The sequence below is a fragment of the Scophthalmus maximus genome, chromosome 4, assembly GCF_022379125.1.
Source record: "Scophthalmus maximus strain ysfricsl-2021 chromosome 4, ASM2237912v1, whole genome shotgun sequence".
NCBI classification, from domain to species: domain Eukaryota; kingdom Metazoa; phylum Chordata; class Actinopteri; order Pleuronectiformes; family Scophthalmidae; genus Scophthalmus; species Scophthalmus maximus.
This window is the reverse complement of record NC_061518.1, coordinates 15,926,761-15,950,064: the sequence shown is the minus strand read 5'-3', so window position 1 is coordinate 15,950,064 and position 23,304 is coordinate 15,926,761. Positions and strand designations below refer to the sequence as shown.

General features: G+C 44.9%; 1 protein-coding gene across 1 annotated transcript; it reads right to left on the bottom strand.

The window, feature by feature from the left end:
• Positions 1-7,371: 7,371 nt before the first annotated feature.
• On the bottom strand, positions 7,372-16,107 carry dld (deltaD). Its single transcript, XM_035629260.2, has 12 exons — positions 15,650-16,107; positions 15,182-15,484; positions 14,258-14,318; positions 13,250-13,507; positions 11,700-11,760; positions 11,417-11,547; positions 11,128-11,297; positions 10,803-11,019; positions 10,501-10,674; positions 9,648-10,377; positions 9,142-9,469; positions 7,372-9,024 (listed from the first exon to the last, which is right to left on the bottom strand). The coding sequence occupies exons 1-12, from the start codon at positions 15,701-15,703 to the stop codon at positions 9,019-9,021; spliced, it is 2,493 nt and encodes an 830-aa protein (XP_035485153.1). The 5' UTR covers positions 15,704-16,107; the 3' UTR covers positions 7,372-9,018.
• Between the last annotated feature and the right edge of the window lie 7,197 nt (positions 16,108-23,304).

Below are 23,304 nucleotides of genomic sequence, written 5' to 3'. Positions count from 1 at the left end.
TTTCCTGTATGTGTTTCCCCAGTCTGATTAACTCTCGGTTTCCATTTTCAGGACAGTATACTGCCTTAATCTTTAAAATTGATTCATGCGCTACAGAAGCTTATAATAGAGTGTATTAGACATATGCTATGCTGCTCTTCATCAAACTATCCCAATATGCTATGATCATGTTTACAGTGTTAGATAAAGTGTTAGAGCATTTGTGTGTGAGGAAACACACTCAGGAGGGCCTGTTTGGTCTTTAAGTTGTACGGCTGCTGGTGTGTTTGTTCATTGTTGGTCCTGCCTCCTCTCTCCCATCTGCTGGTACTCATTAGCATGGAAACAGGACCGGGAGCGGTTTCACACATACACACACTGGCCATTAATCAACAAGTCAGACCAAGGTCCATTCCCACACATACACTCCACACAGATGAAAACAAAGACCCTGCACACAGACACAGGACCCAACCACAGCAACATCCCAGAGCACACTTTACTAGATCTCGACCCCACCTGTTGTCTCAGCGGATCAGACCTGATCCCGACCCAAATTTTTGTCTATCAAATCTGGCAACCTAGTGATGTCTCAATTGCTCTTTCACTTAAAGGGATGACCGCTCCCTCGTGGCACCGTCAATGAACACAAGGAGATTTGTTCCCATCAGCTGTTCTCTCTTTTTGTCTTCATGGGATGAATTGGCAAGTGTTATTGTGTGAATTTGCTGTCTAATTTGTCTAGCCATCGTGAATGGGCATATTGAAGAGAGGACTGTATTCCCATGAACTGACAACCTTGTATAAATGTGAATGGTGTGTAAAAGGCCAACCAGCAAAGCATGCCACAGACGGCAAAGACGATGCCTAATTGCCTCCATGTTGGGGAGTACAAATTTATTCTGCCCCTTAAGGCAATTATACAACAGAGTGTACGTTGGTTAAAGGATACTGGAATACATGAAGAGGCCATTAAAGTCAGTGAGATCATTAAAAAGATTAATTGATGGGGGAAAAATTGCTAAAAAATCTTTAAAATTGGTAAAGTATTGATTTATAAAATAATTGTTATTGCCTCCATCTAAAGTCACATTCTGAGGTGTGATTATACATAGTTGCACAATCTTATTGATAAGCAGTGGAAACAAAATGAAAGTGGATTAGAATTTTATGGCAGTTTAAATCATGACCGTGGCATTATGCACGATCTCATTGTGAGTAGTTGACGCACGTACAAATAGATATGCAGAAAAAGAAAATAAACAAATGAACTATGTAAAAGAAAAACATAGCTTAGACTTTCCATTGTGTAACAAGACTACATGAAGTTTCCTCAGCAGTCCTTCCAGAGTCCAGTCACTTTAAATACATTCATTGTGCATTTTAGTCAGTCTGTCCAAGTCTCCATCATTATACTCTTTCCCCCTAAAGAAACTAGAACCCGACTGCTCCACTGTCAAAGCAGTTCACTCACAGAAGAGGTTATATTGATTGTTGTAAAGCGTTTTCAGGGAGAAATCATAAAGCTTATGTTCACGCTGTGCATCAGACATATAATTCCATAAAGCACTCGAAGAAGTCGAACAAAAAATGTAATAAAGTGTTCCTCTTACACAGAACTTGATGATAAAAACACCACATGTAAAGACACCAAAATAAGTAGCCTAAATCGATAAACAGCAGTAATGTTCTGTGTGTACACAATGATGTACAAAGCATATACATTTATCCATTTTATGATGACACCATGCACACAAACCAAAAAATGTGAGTTTGAATATTTTGATGTATGATTATATTTCAAACATTGGAAAAAGCAGGTGAAGGATACAGGCAGATAGGTAACAAAGAGTAAAAAAAAATAAAGTAAGAAAGATGTGAACTGATTTTTGGCTTAGATTCTGTAAGTCCACTGCTTCTAAATACACACAACTGGAGGGACGATCACTTTTCTTTTGAGAGCGCTGTCTAACACATTGGTCATTGTTGGAGCTCATTTTTATATACACACACATACTCCTTGTGCCTTAGATGAAAGCATCACCCTGTCTTTCTTCTTATTCCAGGCTGGACTAACTCTGGACTTTCACCTGTTGAACAGAGCTGCAGCTTGTTTCTGTCAGAAGCAGGTTAAGCTGTTTCTTCTCACCTGCTGTTAAGTACTGTACAAATCAAGCTCACATATACACATACACAGAGAGAGAGAGAGAGAGAGAGAGACATCTGCTCTCTCTCTCTCTCTCTCTCTCTCTCTCTCTCTCCCCCCTACCGTGTGTCCTCTGTGGCAACATCTGCTTCCTCCACTGCTCTCTCCCATCATGCCGTGGGCGTGTCCTTTGTGTTGCCCCCAGTTTCATTGTTCTAGCCAATCATTGTCCTCGCCAAGCTGTTCCCACCATGCACCAGTAATGACCAGAAGGCACTGATGGGAGCTGGTGACTCTGAAGGAATGGATCTCTTTACAAGTGCTATAACCCCCAGGGGGAAATGACAAAAAGCAAAATAAAAACAAAAACAGTGCTCTGTAAGAGAAATGAGAAATAGCATTTGTTTTTAATTGCTTTGACTTCCAGCGATATCCACCAAGGATATGACTTAGATTTATTTTAAATATATATATGTATGTATATATATATATGTATGTGTATATATATGTATGTATATATGTGTATATATATGTATGTGTATATATATATGTATATATATGTATGTATATATATATGTATATATATGTGTATATATATGTGTATATATGTGTGTGTATATATATGTGTATATATATATATGTATATATATATATATATATGTGTGTATATATATATGTATATATATATATATGTATATGTGTGTGTGTGTGTGTGTGTGTGTGTGTGTATATAAACCTTAGAGCAGGAAAAATAAATTTAGTAGAGTCATGTTTTGCCGATATTAACAGAGACAGAAAAGAGAGACAATCGGGGACAGAGGAATCAACAAGGGGGGAGAAAGAGTTAGTGAAAGAGAGCGATGGAGCACTGGGAAAAGATCTGAGCCTGGTCCCTTGGGAGCTACGACAGATGAAGTAGCTGAATAAGCTGTCTGTCATTGTGCGACTCGGGCTGCTGTGGTCACATCGTTTCTTTCAAACTCAACAATGGAGGATGGCTGAGAGAGAAACGTGTGTTTTCCCACAAGATTTAGCCCCAAAAAATCACTAGTCAGAGGTGGTGACTAGGTGGTGTGTGTGTGTGTGTGTGTGTGTGTGTGTGTGTGTGTGTGTGTGTGTGTGTGTGTGTGTGTGTGTGTGTGTGTGTGTGTGTGTGTGTGTGTGTGTGTGTGTGTGTGTGTGTGTGTGTGTGTGTGTGTGTGTTGGTGGGGAGAGTAAAGTCAGTGAGTCACAATATTATGTTGTTTGTTTTCCTGTGACTACAACAGAAAATCAGCAAAAAGACATGTAGAGAACAAAGGCTTCAAATGTATAATCTGTGATTATACAAACTGAGGTCCGTCTAGTAAAATGTTTTTGTGCAGTTATTTTATGAGTGGTCAAGTGGCATTTGAATTTGAATTTTAAACTTCCGTAAATAAAGCAATTACAACACATCAGTCATTCAGAAACAGCAGAACAAATCTGGATGTTCAGAATCAAGTTTCCCACATTATGAAAGGGGTTTCCAGATAAAAAGTGGGTGAGGTTGGGGGATGGGGTTCACAAATTGAATGTGTGAACTATGTAAACTGATAATTGCATTATATAATATTGATGCCGGTGGTCATTTGGTCGGTAAAGTAAGGCTTAAGCGTGACTATGTAACTATACAAAAATCTCAACAAATCAATCAACAAAAGTTAGATTTTCTAAGTTATATAAATACTACACCTACCATTACTTTCATATTAGCTCCTATATTCTACTTTTTCTAAAATGTCAGGCTGAATGTACTGAGTGAGAGAAACCATCATGTTTCCAAGCAACGGGGTGTGAACAAGTTAGTGTTAGGATAAAAAACGACCACACAAGTGATGCTCTCCATAGCAGTGGGTGACAGTAGTAGGTTAGTTTGCCAGCTGCAATTCAACATTTAAAAATATCAAAAAGGAAGGAAAGGAATGTGACCACAGCAAACATTTATTACATCCTTCACAGGCCAAAGTACTGAAAACATTCAGTATATCACACTAACCTCTCTAACGTGATGGCCAGAGCTGCTTCTCTATGGCAAGGTGTCGGATGTCAGATGGTAGTGATGAGGATGATGATGATGACGCTTCCCCAGTCTCTCAGACTATATCCATATGACTATGTTTTCCTTTTAAAACAGCGTTTTAAAACTAAAACAGCCTTTGTCCGCAAAAGCGTTTGAGCTCCATATCAGAGCTAACCTCCGTCCATACTGACATAGCTGAAAATTTAGATATCACGTGATCATTTATGTACGCTGTGCATGTGTGTACTGGTGTAAACAGGAAGCAGACAGTCTACTCTGCAGGAGGTTGCTTGATTACGGGAAATACTAATAACCAGAAACAGCAACGGTGAAAAGTAATATGAGGGATTTCCTTTTTTTTGGATTGACAACGAGGTGTATCTGTAACTGACACTAATTATTCACAAGACTGAAACCAGAGACAGTATTGTCCTTGATCAGATGTTAACATGCAGGCCAAAGGGTTGTCCCTGTTTGTCCAGCTTTAACATGTTTTAGCAAAGTCCTGTTGTTTGTCTGCTTGTGTTTGTCTGTGTCTTTCAGACTTATTACCCTTTAAGTGAAGACAATTGGTCTGATTGGGGACAAAGTCTTGGTCCCCGATTGGAGAAAGCAGCGGTTACGGTTAGGGTAAGGTTAGTGTTAGACGGCGCCAGGAAATGAATGTAAGCCTATGCTATTTCCTCAGAAGTGTCTTACAGCAATGTGTGTGTCTGTATGTGTGTGTGCACATGTCTTTCTATTGTTGTGAGGTCCAATTTTAGTTTCAAAATCATTGTTGTGAGCCCATTTTGGCCACTCTTCACAGCTTCAAAGGGCTTTTTGAGGGTTAAGACTTGGTTTGAGTTTGGAGGAGGTAAGGATTAGGTTAGGGTTCGAGTGTCCTCACAACTATAGAAAAATAGAATATATTTGAAGTGAGAGAGAGAGAGAGAGAGTGTGTGTGTGTGTGTGTGTGTGTGTGTGTGTGTGTGTGTCTGTAGGTGTGTGTGTGTGTGTGTGTGTGTGTGTGTGTGTGTGTGTGTGTGACAGGTGACCAGAGTATGGACAAAAGAAGGGTCAGTGACCAAGTGTGGGCTCCATTCTTCCCCTCTTGTTGTCCTTTTCCAAGCAGTCTCTTTCACACACACACACACACACACACACACACACACACACACACACACACACGGGCACGGGCACGGGCACGGACACTGACATGCATGCTTACACATGATCACACTGACACACACATATACATTCAAACAAACGTGTGAGAGGGAGAAGTGGGTATGAATGGACAGATTAATCAGATTATAGCAGAGACACACTTAAACAGCCTGTTCTCTGGATTAGATATGGTCCTGCCTACTCCCTGTCAGAATAAAAAAGTGTGTGTGAGGAGAGAGGGGAGCGCAACAGAGACAATATATTATCCTTATATGCTATATCTAACATGCACTTAGAGTTTGTGCGGAATTTGTCTACTTTTTATAATATTTTTCCGTCATTGTTTTTTGTGTTTACCTTTAACAGGCATCCTAAATCATATATCATTTGTAGATATGATATGATGGTACAACTTAAAAGGTGAACGACATGGAAACAAATGTTCACTACAATAGTTCCATATAAAAGGGAACATCGAGCCCATGGGAATATATGTCTGATATAAGACGCACTCCCCTGTATATCTTAGCAATAAGAAGTTTTGATTGCCCCCCTCAGAAGTGCAAAGAGGCTTGTTCCTTATGTGTGTAGGAGGGCATATGGCAGACAGTGACCAGGGCTTTGTCTGACTATTGACACCAGAGAGATGCAGAGAGGGAGGATGCGAAAGTGTGCGACTGTTCAGTGGCTGGAGGACAGCCTAACAACAACAAAAGACCAGCTTTAAGCCTGTCTCCTGTGATTTTCCAACTCAGCGAAAAGCTATTGTGCCCCTGAAAAAAAGTTAAGTTAAAAAGCTTAGCATGGTATGCGCTAAAAAACGCCCGCTGCTTGCGCAATACAAACAAATACTTTCTGAGTAGTCACAGTTGCAGTCACTGGAAGGGCAACTGTCCCTGTGTCTCCAACCAATGGGCAGGTCGCAGCTACGATCTGTTGCTCTGTAAAGTCTGTTGAACTGTCGAGGATACTTCACTGACAGAGTGTGCATCAATATATAAATAAATAGATGTACTGAACTAGACTTTCTTTTATTTTTCCCCTCATCATGTGAGTAGCCTCAGTTTGTGAGGCCACAATCTGTGTGTGTGTTTATAGAGAGACTGTGAACCAGATGAGCTTCTTTGATGACTGCTTCTACACTCCCAGTGGTCACTAAATGACACACGCACACACACACCCACATGCACATGCACATGCACACGCACTCTCTCGCATATACACACACACACACACACACACAGTAGTCAGGCAGGGGCAACCAGGACTAAATCCAGACTGGTGGTTTCTCTCCCTCGCTATAAATACCCCTCTGCTTAAAACAAGATCACACACACACACACACACACACACACACACACACACCCACAGGCACAGGGAGAGGGAGAGACCCCTTTAGTGAAGCTAATAGAAAAAAAGCCAAATACATTAAACAAGACAGAGTACAAATGCACACCTATACAGCCATGCACATACAGAGTCTCTCTCTCTCTCCCTCTCCCTCACTCTCTATCTCTCTCTCACACACACACACACACTCACTCACAAAGAGATGGCTCTGGCCTCAGAGCAGGCTAGCTAAGCAGTCTATGATTATGGGGTGTGTCTTTGTCTCATTTAGTGGTTCCACAAGGAGACAGTCTTCTGCTGCGTCAGACAACCCCCCCCCCCCCCCCCCCCCCCCCCCCCCCCCCCCCCCCCACACACACACACACACACATGCAAGTACCATCACTGAGGGACAACAAATCCCTCTGCTTGAATTTGTTCAATCATCTTTTAGAGGAACTATAGATGAGACCCTTTTGCAAAAGTTTTGCTTTGCCATCCTCTGAGATGATGCAAAACTCACTCACTTTAGCCTGAATATGGCTAAATCAATAGTTATGCAAGCTAGATATGAACTCCTATTACTGTGAGATGAAGCCAAGGCCAGTATAACAACAACAACAAAGGCACTTGTACAGAGTAAATTTTTCCCTCATCCGTCTATTTCGTAAGTGCATGTGATTTAGATTTTTTTTTTTATAATTAAACCACTCAACAACAGATGTTCTATATTTCATTCCTCTTTTATTTTGGAAAAATATTGCGCCGTTTTCCAGTAATAAAAATGACAGACTCTGTACATACGACTTTTCTCTTAAATACAACACAGTCACAGTGGTCTCAAGTGCCTAACACATACATGCATACATACAAACTTACATACACACATTATCTGCCAAATAAAATCAGTCCAACTTAAATTAAAACAGTTTTAACAAGAAAAATCACAACAAAATGAAACACAAATAATTACATCATTAAATTAAAAGAATACATCTTTCTTTAGATAACAAATAAAATAATAACAAATGATCCTAACCAATGGCAGGCAGGGTGATGGTGTCCTTCAATTGGCTAATAGTGGAAGACTGGGAGTGAAGTGATTGGGCAGTGCATACATCTGACACCACACTAAAGATCATCACCTAATCTGTGCACACACACACTCATACACATACACACCTCCATAGTGCAATGAGGTCTTGGCAGTTAAGACTACTCCGTTATAGCTCACTTGGAAACATGACAGCATCATCAGAGGTCGGGAGAACTTATTTTTTTTGTAAATTGATAAGAAGCGAAATTGAGTCTGATACAGAACAACATATATCACAGATTAATTCACATTAAATTCAATTTATGTTTCGTCTGATTTGTTTCTATTCGTTTGTCCTCTAAAGCTGAAAGTGTTTCCTGAGTCGCCCCGGCCCAAAACATTGCCCTGTGTGTCAAAACCTTCAGGGGTCAGAGGCCAGTATGGCCCAACAGGATCCATGTTGGATCGATCTGCAGTCACTACTGGAATCTTCAGTTCTCTATTTTCTGCTGAGAACCAGCTCAGCCAACACAGTCTCTGTCAGTGCTGCACAGTTAAAGACATGTAGCGCATACAGCTGTTTTTAATTTACAATTTTTGCTCCAATTTGGAAATTTTTCACTGAATTCTTAGCAGCTGCAGATTTTTAAATCCTATAACATCTCTACAGCGCCACCCTCTACTCCGCAGCACTGCACAGAACATGAACTGTCCAATATCCATGACAGCTTTTACACTGCATTGTACAACCACAGCACATAACAGTACTACAACAGTACTTCAAAAGTTCTCGGTACTCCAAAGGTACTAAACTGTTCATTCAATCAGTACTCCATGGTACTACAATATCATTGGTCAACATCCAAGTCAATACTTCACTGTTGATCAGGAGAGAAGAGTCATCCTGTTAGAGCAGTAAATCATCCAGTACTGGAACGGACATTGAACAAAGCTTTTTATCAGTTCTCCAGCAGTAATCATTTGACTGCATGTCTACGTGTTCAGCACTGTTTCTGTACAAAGTTTGTACAGTTGCTAGCACTGTTTTTTTGGTACTTTGTCCATTGCACCGGGTCAGTATTATACCTACATCCTTTGAGGGTCAAAATTGTCTCGTATTCCCCCCTTAGTACTAAGGCCTTGAAATATCGGTACTGACTCTGTGCTGGCTCAGCAGCACCTTGGCTCAAAGTCCTCCAGTAAATCCCAGGGAACAGCAGCAAACAGCAGGAGTAGAACCTCCCGGAGACAAGCTGAGCTCTACTGCTCAAGGCTGGTGGAGTCGGACCGCCGTCAACCAGAGGACACTGGTCCGATCTCATGTGGTCTGGATAGGTATCATACCTGTAATACAGAAAGAAAAACATCAGGGTTTTGTGTCTTTTTACAAACAGTGTCAGGGCTGAGGGGATATAATATTATATATTTGCCACATAGTTAAATCTTTTTCTATGTACTCACCTCTGTAGCGATGATACATTCATCCTTCTGGTCCGATATGACGTAAACGGACTGGTATTTGGAATCAGTGGTGCATTGGTATCTGCTGTCACTGGGACAGTGGTACTCCACATCACTGGTTGATGGGTATTTGACGTCACTACTTGATTGATATTTGACGTCACTGGTTGACTGATATTTGACGTCATTGGTTGACTGGTATTGGATGTCACTGGTCGACGGGTATTTGACGTCACTGGTTGCGTGATAGTTCAGATCGCTGGATGACTGATACTTTGCTTCGTTGCAGCTGGGTGATTCTTCCTCTTGTTTCCTTTCTGATGCATCACTGTAGGACAAATAATGAAAACAGATTACAAACGGATTCACAAGCTGTGTCCTTCAAACAACAAATGCTAGGATGATACATGTACATTTTAAAACTTGCAGTGCTTGGCATAAGGTATGCATGATACAACATTTCCAAGCAGTGTACATATATAAGTGTATGTTTGACAGCTATTTACCTTTTTTGTCTCTTCCTGTATCTTTCATCTGAGTCAAACTCATCCAGCATTTCACATTTGACCTCTGACTCATTATGTTCCTCTTCTTTACACAGCAGCATCTCTTCAGGCCGGACCTCATGTACAAGGTTGTACTCCACACTTGGATAGCGAGTCTTAAAGCCATTCTTCTCTGATCCGTTGAGCCCGCTGATTCCACTCAAACCTCCCAATGACCCAGTGAGGTCTGAATGGTATTCTGCTTTCTTGTTGGTGTTTTTAATTGACGTTGTCATCATAGGTCCAAGTTCCTTGTCACTGCGGAGACAATTATTGGTGGTCGTCAGGTTGTTCATGGTCTCATGGCTGTCACTGTGGACACTGTCACTGTGGTGACTTTGCCGCTCTTGCAGTTTGACCCGAATGTAGACAACCATCACTGAGCAGCCAATCAGGATCACAAGGACAAGGAAGACACCGGCGCACACGGCCGTCCATGGGAATCCGCTATCATCATCCTCCTCATCTTCAACATTTTCATTTTCCTGAGAAGAATATCGCCGATCCGGTCCATCCACCACCGGCTGACCCTTGGGAACCTCGGGTAAGAGGAACTGGCAATTGTGACCACCATAGCCGGGCACACAGGCGCACACATATCGACCGCCACGCTCGTGGCAGGTGGCTCCATTGTGGCAGGGGTTGTGAGAGCAGCGGGAGATAGGCGAGCTGCAGTTTTTGCCAGTATAGCCTGCAGAAGAAGCAGAGTTTAAGAGTCTTGAACAAATAATAAAATAAACCAATATAAAACTGAATGAAAAACAAAGTATGCAAACACAATCCCACAAGAGGAATCTGTTCAGTGCTGTCTTACCTGGAGGGCAGGTACAGGTGTAGCCGTTCACTCCCTCTTGACACGTCCCGCCGTTCTGACATGGGAAGGACTGACAGTATCCAGAGATGCTGCTAATGTCTCCACAGTTAGGACCAGAAAATCCGTCAGGACACTGACAGAGGTAGGAATTCACCAGATCCACACATTCTGCTCCTTCGGAGGGGACAGGGATTGAGACAAAGACTGAGGGTTAGTAACCAGATATTTCACGCATGAACTTTTTTTTTAAAGGTTTTAATTGAGGGTTTAAAGGAAACGCAAAAACACAGAAGATTAAGTACCATTTAAGCAGGGGTTGGAGGAGCAATGGTCGATCTTCTTCTCACAATTGAAGCCTGCATATCCCATTGGGCACTGACAGAAGTAGCCCCCTTCAGGGTTGTTGACACAATGTCCGCTGTTGAAGCAAGGCCCATCTGCACAGGTACTGGCGCTCAACTCACAGTTGCTCCCATAGAAGCCTGGTGGACAGGTGCACTTGTAGCTGTTGTCATTATCCTTTATTGGGAAAAATGTACACATTGGTTACATTGTGGCTTGTTGGCAAGATATTCTTTTATAAAAATCCACATATGACCTCCCACTCTTCTTCCCGCTATTACTCACCGTGCAGCTGCCTCCGTTGCGACAGGGATTGCCAGAACATTCGTTGACCTGGATCTCACAGCTGGCACCTGTGTATCCAGGTAGACAGGAGCAGGTATAGCTGCCCTGGCCTGTGTTGGTACAGGTGGCTCCATTAAGGCAGGGCTTATGATGCGTACAGTAGTTCAGATCTGCAAATATCAACAATAAACAACATGTATTAACAACACATTCTGAATTTGAAAAAAAAGAGAGGGATGTCTGAGTCCAAGGGATTACAACAAAGTAGTAAATATCTCAGTAAACTCACCCTGGTTGCAGAAGAGCCCACCCCATCCCTCCTGGCAGTTACATTGCCAGGGCTGTTGGCAGGTGCCATGGAGGCAGCCTGGGTAACGGATACAGTCATCACAGTAACGTCCACTGAAGCCCACGCGACACCTGTTAACACAACATTCATTACATATTGTTCAAAATGAGGACAACAGTGACAATAAAAAACAGGTGAATGAAAATGTTTAATTCATGTATTTATGATCCATGTAAGAAACTCCTCGATATGAAAAATGAATTTCCATTGTTTCTGTACTTACTTGCATTCTCCTGGTTTATCACAGAAGCCGTGTTCTTCATCACAGCCAGGAAGACAGATCGCTGCAGAGAGGAAACAAATACCGACAGGTTAATTGTATGAAACACAAAGTTGGAAACTTGTTTGCCATCCATTTACGTTGGACCAATTGAAACTGTTGCCTGCCTGGTTGAAGCCCAGGCTTTCTTATCTGTTTTTATGTCTTTCAGCCTGCCTCTCTGTCTTTCTGTCTACAGTCTTTCTTTCTCTCCTTCTAGTTTTACCTCGTCACAGAGGCTTGATTTACCATGTTTGGTGGTTCAAGTCACTTTGGACCAAATGTAGCTGGACATGGATAACATTTTGTGGGTTTTCAGGGTCACCAGGTCATCACTGACTGCGGGCTTGAAATGTTGTGGTTACTTTAATACTTAAAAAGTTATTGAAAATGTTGCCTCTCAGCTACAACAGCCCACTGGGCGCTACAACAGCTTTGGTCACCAAAATGGGGAACCAGCCAACAAGCCCTCTCCTTTAACATGGTTGCACTACAACACAAAAGCGGCCCACACAAAGCCTCCTTTCTCCCCTTGACTGTGGGTCAGAAGTCCCTTTTCTCACCCTAGCACCCCCCTCCCCCATCCCTCTTCTGATCCTCCTCTCCCCTCTTCCTCTTCCATTCACCTATCCCCTCTCTTCTCCTCCTCTCTTCTTGCTCTCCTCTTCCACACTCTCCTCTCCCTCCTCTGCTCCTCCAGTCTCTCCTCACCCCCCCCCCCCCCCCCCCCCCCCTCCACCCCAGGGCCAGCTGGTCTGTGTGGAGCTAACCACCAGACAGCTGCTCCATTGTCTCCTCTCACCGAGCAGCTGCCCCCTCCACAACAATACACAACCCCGCTGGCCAATCAACAGCCCGGGCTGCAACAATACAGGACCCCCACTTGTCCAATCGGGGAGGAGGCTTGGGGCAAGGAGGCCGCAGTGGTCTAATGGAAGGCACGCGGCGTGTGAATTACTGAGGAGCCAGTGCGGCTCATTAGCATGGAGGCCTCTGGTGCTATGGGATAACTAACTGACGCCTGTTGCACACGGGCCCCGCATTAGGAGGCGGAAAAAGTCCCTTAACAATAATGATACGCAAGTGACTGTTGGGGAAATTAACTTTGGGAAGTAGTTTCAGAAACTTTATAGAATTCAAAAGACTCGCACCCTTTCCCTCATCAATGTTATTCATGGCTTTTTTTCAGTTTTGACAATGAAATATATTTTTTTTTAAGCTCGCCGTTCAGCCTAAGCCAAAACTAATGCCAAACACACATTATTGTTCTTCAAACATACAGGCATTGTTTCAGGATCAGACTCTCTATGTAAACATCAGCATTTAGTACTCGTGACTGTGCTGCTCCTGATGCCTATCTATCCCACAGGCAGCTGTTTGTGAATTCAAATATTAACTAGAGCACTACTACTATGGTGAAGCATTGTTTTCTCTGTTCCTTTTATGGCCTCTCTCCACACGTTGAAACCACCTGAAAGAGACTTGATGGATCAAAACACCCGCTACCCACTTACGTTCAGTGCAGTACTGTCCCTTCCAGCCAGAGTTGCATATGATCTCTCCACGCTCGCCACAGGTAAAGTGCCCAAAGGCATCATCTCGTGGCCGACAGAAGACAGAGCAGCCTTCGCCGTAGTAGTGCTCATCACACAGGAAGCGGTAGGAGTAACGTAGTTCTGTCCTGCCAGCTGTCTGCATGTCCTTGAACCATTCCTCTCCCACAGTGAGGTGACGCTGAGTAGTGATCCTGCTGATCAGACGCTCCGGGTTTTCTGCAAAAGTGAATGATGCAGCTTTTTATTGGTCATGTGTTTTTACTTGTTAGTCAATCATCTGTTAAATTACATTTTTTGAACGGGAAACTTATTTTCTTACTGTACATACATTTTTTTAATGACGGGGTTGCCACACTGCCTAAAACATACTGTAATGGTTCCCATGCTCTCGTCTAAATGAAAACAATGCAAAAGCTTAAAGTAAATGTGTGTCCACAAGATTTTGCATCATCTTCACCACCCACACCCCTATGCTGCTAATTACTCATCGTTAGTGCAGTGATAAGAACAGGAGATAAAGATAACAGCAGCAAATATCTCACCGCATGGGCCATATCACAACAGGCACCTGTAAAATCTATGGGTGGCCTTGTCCCTGGCAGCATTAACCATAAAGACTGTCTCTGAATTGATTTACTTATCCCACCAGATCCTCTAAATCAGATCAGTTGTCACGCGTGCCAGGAAGTGGCATATTAGTTTGTTCAGCAACTTTTGTTCAGCACATTTTGGTTCAATGTGTTGAAAGATCGTAGACAAAGCAGGGGACAGCACAACAATTCATACAGCCTATTCTAAAGGCAGATCTTGGTGTAGAAAAAATACATGAACATGAGTGCCTAAAAAAAAATCCTAAACATTAATCAGACTTATTGTGTGTTGTTTGTGCTATTGACATAAAGGAGGCCACTGTTGGCCTTCTGGCCAGTCTTTGAGTCCCACTGCCCTTCTCTGGCTGCCACCCACCTGTTGTCAGGTCGTCCAGGGAGTCGGTGTGCAGGGCTTCAATGATCAGTGAAAACGTCCCCTGAGGAGAGAAGGGGAGAGAGTCAACAGCTGCTTGGCCTGGAGGCCTCCCTCCCTCCGCGGAGCAGCAGAGGGCCATTAGGGGGCCTCCCAATAAACTTCACAGCCTAATTCCCGTGTTGATTAGGGGCCTAATAAGGGCTACTACCTGCTCCCCTCTTCACACCCCGCCACTATCACACTCTCTCTGCGCCGTAAAACCAAACGAGGCGGAATTTCACGCTGCGCTGCCAATGATGTGCCAACTCAGAGGATGTTAAATTTCCCACCACGGCTGGTCGGAGGAGAGAAGCGTTTGGTGAGAACACCCCCTCCACACACACACGCACGCGCGCACACACACGCACACATACACACACATACACACACGCACACACACACACATACACACACACACACACACACACAGGGGCGCTCTCTCTCTCTCTCTCTCTCTCTCTCCTCCCCTCCCCGTTTTATCCCAAAGAGCACAGAATTACTACAATAGCCCCTCTCACACACTGCTGACAAAGACCCTCACAAGTGTTGCGTTTGGGAGCATCTGTTGCGTTTTGCACTTCTCAGAGCTAATGTGTCCCACTGGAATAAGACTATAATAACTTCCCACAGTCTGTCCATGGTTTTCACGACTACCGCAAAATGTGACACAACTCATAGTAGAGTCACACTGCATGTACAGAGATAGAACATTCAAACTGTAAACAAAAATGCAAATAGTGTTAAGAATCTTGCATGAGAGTTCATATCTGTAGATATAATGCCTAAAGGGACCGAGGTACAACTGACAGAGTACCAACACGTTCATACATTAATACAGTATGGTGATTATAACCTTCGCCTCATCCATTCTCGTTACGCACTCACCGGCCACGTGAAGCCGAAGAGGAAGCGGACCGGGTTGGTGAAGCTCTCCGCGTTGGTCTCCGGCACCTGGAAGGAGTTGGAGCCGAGGACGGGGGTCACCGCCCCGCCGTAGGTGCAGGGGGGCTCGGGGGACACGTTGGCCTGGTAGTGCTTCAGGCAAATCCGAAAGAAGGTCTTGCACTCACACTGCTGGTGGCCCTGCGGGTGGGCCGAGCCCCCCGGGCAGCAGTTGGCGTTCCCCGCTATCCCCTTCTTGTTGAGGAACTCCTGCAGCTTCAGCTCGAACACGCCGGAGCACAGAACCTGCAGAGGAGGCACGCACACGCACACACACACACACACACACACACACACACAGTCTGGTGGGTGATGTGACAGGAAAATATGCATATCTTGCCAACGTGATAGATATATGGGGGGGGGTAACAGCGTGGTTTTGAATCCATGCTTTATTCTCACGGGTCTTACCTGGCAGGTGAGCAGGGCCAGGGTGACAGCCAGGAGCAGAGAGGGGCGTCCCATCGTGTTGACAGCCCTTCGACAAGCAGTGAAAGCTCCACAGGTCCGAGCAGCCCGGCTCAAACAACCATGGGGAACGTGTGGAGAGCTCTCCCGTCAGGTCGCAGTCAAGGTGAACTGATGGACAGAAGACGTGTCCCTCGGTGCGTCTGTCCCGCTGCTTCCCCAGGTCTTCACAGGAAAGTAAAGGGGGGGGGGGGGGGTGAAAAGTTTTCGTGTAAAGTAATCCTCAACAGAAGGATCCCCCTGGAGAAGCGCGAGTGAAATCCCCGATGGAAAGAGTTAATTCCAATCAACTTGCGCAGGAGAAGGACGCAGCTCTCGGTGGCCTTGTTTATTTCCCCACTTGGTGCGTAATGTTGTGCTGGATCCTGAACACAGAAAACGAGCCTCTGTCTCGGTGTAACTGTGTGTGTGTGTCTGATGGCTCTCCGGCCCCGCACAGGCTTTTATACCGGGCCAGCAGGCGAAGGGTAATAAGATGCAAATGAGCCTCAGCTCCTCTCCACCACAAGTCCGCCCCGGGGCCATCACAAAGAAAGAGCACGGGGGGGGGCACAACTTTTCTAAACCCGCCCCACTCCTCTTTTTTCTCTCAAAGGGACAGACCAAATGGCTACTGAGCTGTTAAATGTGCAACAACCCCCCCCCCACACACACACACATGCCTCCCTCCTCCTCAGCACAACATACAAAGAAAATATTTGAAACTCTTCACGAAATCCTCCACATCGCAGCACCAGTGATGAACGCGTGGCTCCCTCACATCTCAGCTTGTTGTGAAGCCGGTACGCTCGGCCCGCTCCCTGCCTCCCTGCCTCCCTGCCAGCCGCCCCACAACTCCGTTACAACGACCATCTGCTCCGCCGCATTCCTATGGTGTTGCCTCTGCTGTGGTCTTCGCATGTTCACCCCCCCCCCCCCCCCCCCCAAACAACTCTGTCCTCATTGTCTTCTTTTTATTTATTGTGCTCTCATCATATGAACATATTCCTGATGTATGTTACATTATGTCTGTATTGTTTCTTGGTACACACCGACCTTCTGGTTTAATTGCACTTAGACATTTTTTAGGATGGGCATTTGATTGGTGCTGTTTCTCAATCACAACTTAATAATATCTTGCCATATACCCTTTGGCAATCATTTCCACAACAATAAAAAGCCCATATAAATTATATTTGAAGCACACTAAGTAGATTGAGGGCTGCTTTTAGTCCTTTGAGGAGCAACCAAGTGAGCACAGACGCAGGGGAACACGCAGACTGAGCTGCAGGCCAGCACACCTTCTTCACCGCATGCGTTGTGGTGCAGGCAGTAAAAGAGACTTGGTGGCGTGTCACTCGCGTGGCTGTCATTAAGAGACTTTGTGAGGAGGGGGAGGGGGAGGGGGAGGATGAGGAGCAGGGGAGGAGGAGGAGGGGAGGCATGGAGGGAGTAAAGTTTTTTTTTTCTTTGTGCTTTCAGCTGTATGGTAATTGGGACGGCAGCACCTGCTCTCCCACAATAACACATCACCAGAGAGAGAGAGAGAGAGAGAGAGAGAGGGAGAGAGAGAGAGAGAGAGAGAGAGAGAGAGAGAGGGAGAGAGAGAGAGAGAGGGACGGAGAGAGAGAGAGAGAGAGAGAGAGGGAGAGGGAGAGAGAGAGAGATGGAGAGAGAGAGAGAGAGGGATAGAGAGAGAGGGACGGAGGGAGAGAGAGAGACGGAGAGAGAGGGAGAGAGAGAGAGAGAGAGAGAGAGGGAGAGAGAGAGAGAGAGAGAGAGAGGGAGAGAGAGAGGGAGGGAGAGAGAGAGAGAGACAGAGAGAGAGAGGGAGAGAGAGAGAGAGAGAGAGAGAGGGAGAGAGAGAGGGAGGGAGAGAGAGAGAGAGAGAGATGGAGAGAGAGAGAGAGAGAGGGAGAGAGAGAGAGGGACGGAGAGAGAGGGAGAGAGAGAGAGAGAGGGACAGAGAGAGAGAGAGAGATGGAGAGAGAGAGAGAGAGAGGGATAGAGAGAGAGGGACGGAGGGAGAGAGAGAGACGGAGAGAGAGGGAGAGAGAGAGAGAGAGAGAGAGAGGGAGAGAGAGAGAGAGAGACAGAGAGAGAGGGAGAGGGACAGAGGGAGAGGGAGAGAGAGAGAGAGAGAGAGAGAGACGGAGGGAAGGAGGGAAGGAGAGAGAGAGGGAGAGAGGGAGAGGGAGAGAGAGAGAGGGAAGGAGGGAAGGAGAGAGAGAGGGAGAGAGGGAGAGGGAGAGAGAGAGAGAGAGAGAGACGGAGGGAAGGAGAGAGAGGGAGAGGGACGAGGGAGAGAGAGAGAGAGAGGGGAGGGAGAGAGAGAGAGAGAGAGGGAGAGAGAGAGAGAGAGAGAGAGAGAGAGAGAGGGAGAGGGACAGAGAGAGAGAGAGAGACAGAGAGAGACGGAGGGAAGGAGAGAGAGGGAGAGAGAGAGAGAGAGGGAGAGAGAATGGTCGGTTGCATAAACAATAATCTGACAATATGTTTGACAGTATAATATCCCCTTTCCTGCATACAATCACAAGAGACAAAACATTATTGTACACAATGTATTGTATGGGAACGCAACGCTGACTCCACACACTGCAATTAACAAATGTGTTTGTGTGTCTGTGTGTCTGTGTGTGTGTGTGTGTGTGTGTGTGTGTGTGTGTTTGTATGAGCAGAAACATGGGGAAGAATTCACACTTGTTGGCATGATGATGTTATTATGAGCTTAAGTCTGGCAAGGCAATGATATATATGTTGCAACTTCTATCTATCTATCTATATTCTATCTATCTATCTATCTACCTGTTCTCATGAAGGAAATTAAAAGGCTGGGGAGGGAGCTGCTGGTTGGACAGAACTATCAGCTGATTGGGGGTTTTGCTGTCAATCAACTCATCCTGCACAACAAAGATCCAGAAAGGGCCCCCTTTACTTTTCTGAATGATTGCTCTATCAACGTGCTGGAGCAGCATAGTGACGAAGAAGAACAAGTGGCTATAGTTGCTAATGTTTACACACGCGTGGAGCACAAACACATGGATCAGCATCAGCTCAAGTTGCGGCTCCCTCCCTCTGCATTTTAATCTGCCTCCGTCCCCGGGACACGGGAGCTTCCCTCGCATCACAAGACCTTCATGTCAACGCATACAGTGCTGGTGCATTGTGGCCGTCTTGTAGCAGAGCTGGTGGTGTCCCATCATTGCATACGTTTGATGACCCAGCTTGGCTGTAATTCCCTCTGGGTCAGTGTGAAGATAAACGAGAAGCCTATGTCTAATGCGTCCATGATATGCTCTTCACACCCCTTGAGGCTGATGGGAGGGCCTTTAACCTTCAGGTTTAACACTATTATCTTTGCCTGCCACCGTCTTCCCCTATACCCGCATGTGTGTTTAGCTATAGGACGCTGCTCATTTCATTTAACCAGTTGATTTCAGCCCCCTGCTCAATGGCCCACAATGCTCCTATGTGGCGTGGCGTAAAATCCATCTCCCAAAGCCTTTTATTTACACTCATCCCGACTTTCAGAGGGCCACGGTGCTCTGTCGCTCCCTCCCTGTATTAGGCCAATGTACCATCAGTCATTCATCACCATGACGTGGCGCACATTTTCCGATTACGCCAGCAAACCGTGACTGAGAGGCATGGTGAGATGGAAAGTGACCCCCCCCCCCCTCCCCCCAGCCGCGTTCACCAACATCACGATGACATTTTCCCCTAAAACATAAATTAAGCCAGGAGATTTTCTAATTGTGTCGTAAGGAAACTGCAGGAACTCCTCCCCTCTGATCCCTTTGAATGTGCGTGCGTGCGTGCGTGAGGTTAAAAATTGTTTAACTGGAGGTCGATTGTTTAACTGAAGTGCTTTCCTATTGTCTCTGTGTGTATGTGTAACTACGTGTGTGCGCGCGTGTGGATGCGCGCGCGTGTCGGTCTCTCTGTGTGTGTGTGTGTGTGTGTGTGTGTGAGACCAGGAGTTCTCTGTGACACGCAGGGGGACAACAAAGGGAGAGGTCTCGCGCCCCGCCGCCCATTCATCCCTTTCTCTCGAGAAGTAATTCCCATTGATTCTTATTGAACGCCGAGTCGCGAGCCCCTCGGGGGAGAGCCGTGTGATTTGTGAAGGGTCGCGAGGACAAGACACGCCCCTCCTCGAGCCTTGGCCATCTGCTCACCAAACACCACAACACCGACCAACTACCCTCACCTCTATGTCTCTGTCTCTCCATGCCCCCCTTTTAATATCCCCTCCATCTTCCTCATAAGTCTGCCAAGCTCTTCCTCCCATCTCCCTGTCATCCCTCCATATCTCACTCCACGTCTCTCTCCACCCTCATGCCAAATGCCCCTGTAGGTGAAGCCACTCAGGGTCCCTGGGCCAAATCACAGTGGAGGCATGCAACGGGTATGTTGTGGCCATATGGCCTCTGTTTGTGTGAGTGTGTATGTGCGTGCGTGTGTGCCAAGAAATGGATGGATGGCCATCGTGGGAACCTCCACATCATCGCCATCACACCAAACAAACACACACACACACACACACACTGTTGCACATAGCATGGCAGCATTTGGTCTGGTCAGTTAGAGAAAGTTCACAGGGACCCTGGTTCATTCAATTTGAGCCAGAACAAATGTCACTCCCTCTACGCCAGGTTGTGTTCTAAATTGCCAACTGACATATTTAATTTGTACCCAGGCTGAAAAAGTTTTAATAACAACTGAGAATTCCAATATTCAATCAGACAAATGATTTTACATCCCCTTGCGGCTGTTGTTATTTCACAATTCTTTTAATGCATTTACATCCATGACACATTTCTGTAGAGACAGACAGACAGGACCTGTCCTGTGCTGATTATAATGATAACAGGAGCGTCGTGTGGCTGGGTTGGTGGCGTGATGGATAAGATTCCCCCAGCAACAGCTACATTGTGAAGTCAGGAACAGAGACTCTGGGGTCCCCTCCCCATCTGAGCCTCAGTGTGTGTGACACAAACTTACAGTGTGATATCGTTGGCCTCTTTGGGCTTGGTCTTTTACATTTTCATGAAAGGCAGTAAGTTTTTTTAGTGGTGAAAACACGAATGTAGCACACAAAAAACTCAGCGTTTTGAACAAATCACACTCTCCCTGCTCCCCGCGCTCCCTGCCATGTGGCCCCCTGGGGATCCTTGGCCTTTAGTTTGAGAGCCACTGGCCTCCAGCAGCAGGATTAGCCAGACCAGCTGCCCGGAGAGACCCTGGGCCCTGGACGCTGACACCAGGCCTGACCCCAGGGTGGCTACTATCAGGGACACTGAGGGGATCTGGGCAGCACTCAGTGTGTATGTGTGTGTGTTATTCATTCAGTTGGACAACTGTTGAGCCAGTACAGATTTGGGCAGCAGTGCTCTTTGTATGTGTGTGCGTGCTTGTATGGTCAATTCTTTCCGGGGGTTAACTGCTGATCCAGTACAAATGGGAGGTATTGGGGGGTAGGGCTGAGGGCAGTTGTGTGCTCCTGGAACATCTGCCTCTGTTTCTCCTGAGTCAAGCTATGGTCAGGAGCGGGGATGAAGGGGAGGCAACAGGGGGGAGGAACTCAAAGAGGAGGAGATTGAAGAGGAGAAGGACGAGTCAATGTAGGAGGAGAAGGAAACTGAAAAGATTCAATGTGATCAGGCAACAGACCCAAACACTGCAAAGGGATGCAGGATTATGTAAGTCCTGTCACAGGGCTGGTTATTGTGTTCACGTATATGAAGGGGCATGAATGTACACTGCACACCCAGGTTTGTGTGCGCTGAGGGTATGTTATTCATATGTGGCAGGTCAAGTTTTAATCCGGTATGAGTTTGATTAAATATATCAAATAAACCGACAACAAAAACAAAACGGCAATATGAATTAGCCACAAACACCTCATAGAATGAAAGGTCCTACATAATGCTCATATGCTCTGTGAACATATGAATTATTTTTCACTGTCTTTAATCTAGAGCTACAACGAATAATCAAATAATTGATGGGTCAATTTTTTTTTCACCAACAATTTTGATAATCAGTTATTAACGTTTTAAAAGAAAGTTTTGAACCAAAAAAAATCATAAAATCCATTGTTACACTTTTGCAAATATAAATATTTTCAGTTTTCTTCTAACAGTGAGTTTTGTAAGGTCGGTTAAGTAAAACAAGATATATGAAGACATCATCTCAGACACTGGGAAGTTGTGGCAGCCCTTTTTCAATTTGCTGACATTATTCAGACCTAATGATTAATAATAATGAAGAATTAACTGTCGATAATCAATAAGAACTGTTAGTTAATTGCAGCCTTAGTTCAATCTTTCTGTGTAAAAGTTAGGAGCAAGCTATCCCAGATCCTCAATAACCCTCTTTGTTAAATCCTCACACTCATGTATGACCTCCCTGCACTTCACATCAGATTAATGCATTTTTTATCAGCTTTCACAGCATCAGAAGACAAGAACATGCTAAATGATCTATATCAAGCACTGATTTAACATGGTGACTGATCACTCCACTCAAAGACAGCAAGCTACTGTTTCTTTACTACCTCGATAGCTGAGTCATTATCAAAATAAGCAACTTAAAATTTAAAACACAAATGTATAGCACCCAACAATCTCTGCACAATATAACACAGTGTGTGTGTATGCATGTGTGTTATGTTAAAAAGGCAATTCAGTCTGACTATCAGGCCAGTAACATAGATCGAAACATGAGAAAATGACTTCCTGCTCCACCACTCATCATTTCGCAACATAAATCTGTAGCTTTTGGACAAATGTGTGAAGAGAAGAATGGGTATAGAGCAGGTGCTGATTCAACATCTGCACATGTCCATGGCCATGTTTCCTAAAGTTATCACAGCCATTGATACTTCTGGCAAGGGGTCTGAAAATTGTGGGCCTGAGTTCTGAGCCTACAAGTGTCTTTGTTGGCTCAGCGGTCATAACTTTGCAGTGCTGATTTACAACATGGCTCCTCCCTTCCCGAAGATCAGTTGACCGGGAGGGGTGGATTGTCCTCCCAGTCCATAGAGCATCTGGCTGAGGAACGACAGATGCTGACAGCTGGACTGACAGCCAGCATATGTCCCCTTTCTTTATTCCTGCTCTGCTCAGACAATGGAGCTGAAGGGACGGGGGTGCTTTGTGTTAAGAAGGTAGACCTAATAGATTGTGACTCCCTATTCTCCAGGAGAGCTTGGAGAGCAATTAGCCTGTCTCTGATCCTAGCCTGGAGAGTTATAATGGGAGGACAGAGCCCACAAAAACCTCAATTGTCCATTCTCATTCATGACATGTTAGGATGTTTATTTTTTCATTTATACTTATATATTGTACAATTACAGCAGTATCAGTAGTATGGTGAGTTAAATTACGTATCCAAATAAAGTCTTAAGGATTCATTTTATTCTGGGATCTGCAAAGTCTATTATATTTGTATGAATCCTCAGTGGACGACTGTAATTAAGTAGAAATGCCTCAAAATTGTAGTATTTTCATTTTATGGTACTTTAATCTTCTACTAGTGGAAATTTGTGTACATTTTATTGCACTTTATTTATCTGACAGGAATAATTACCTAATTGCTTAAATGATAAGGATATA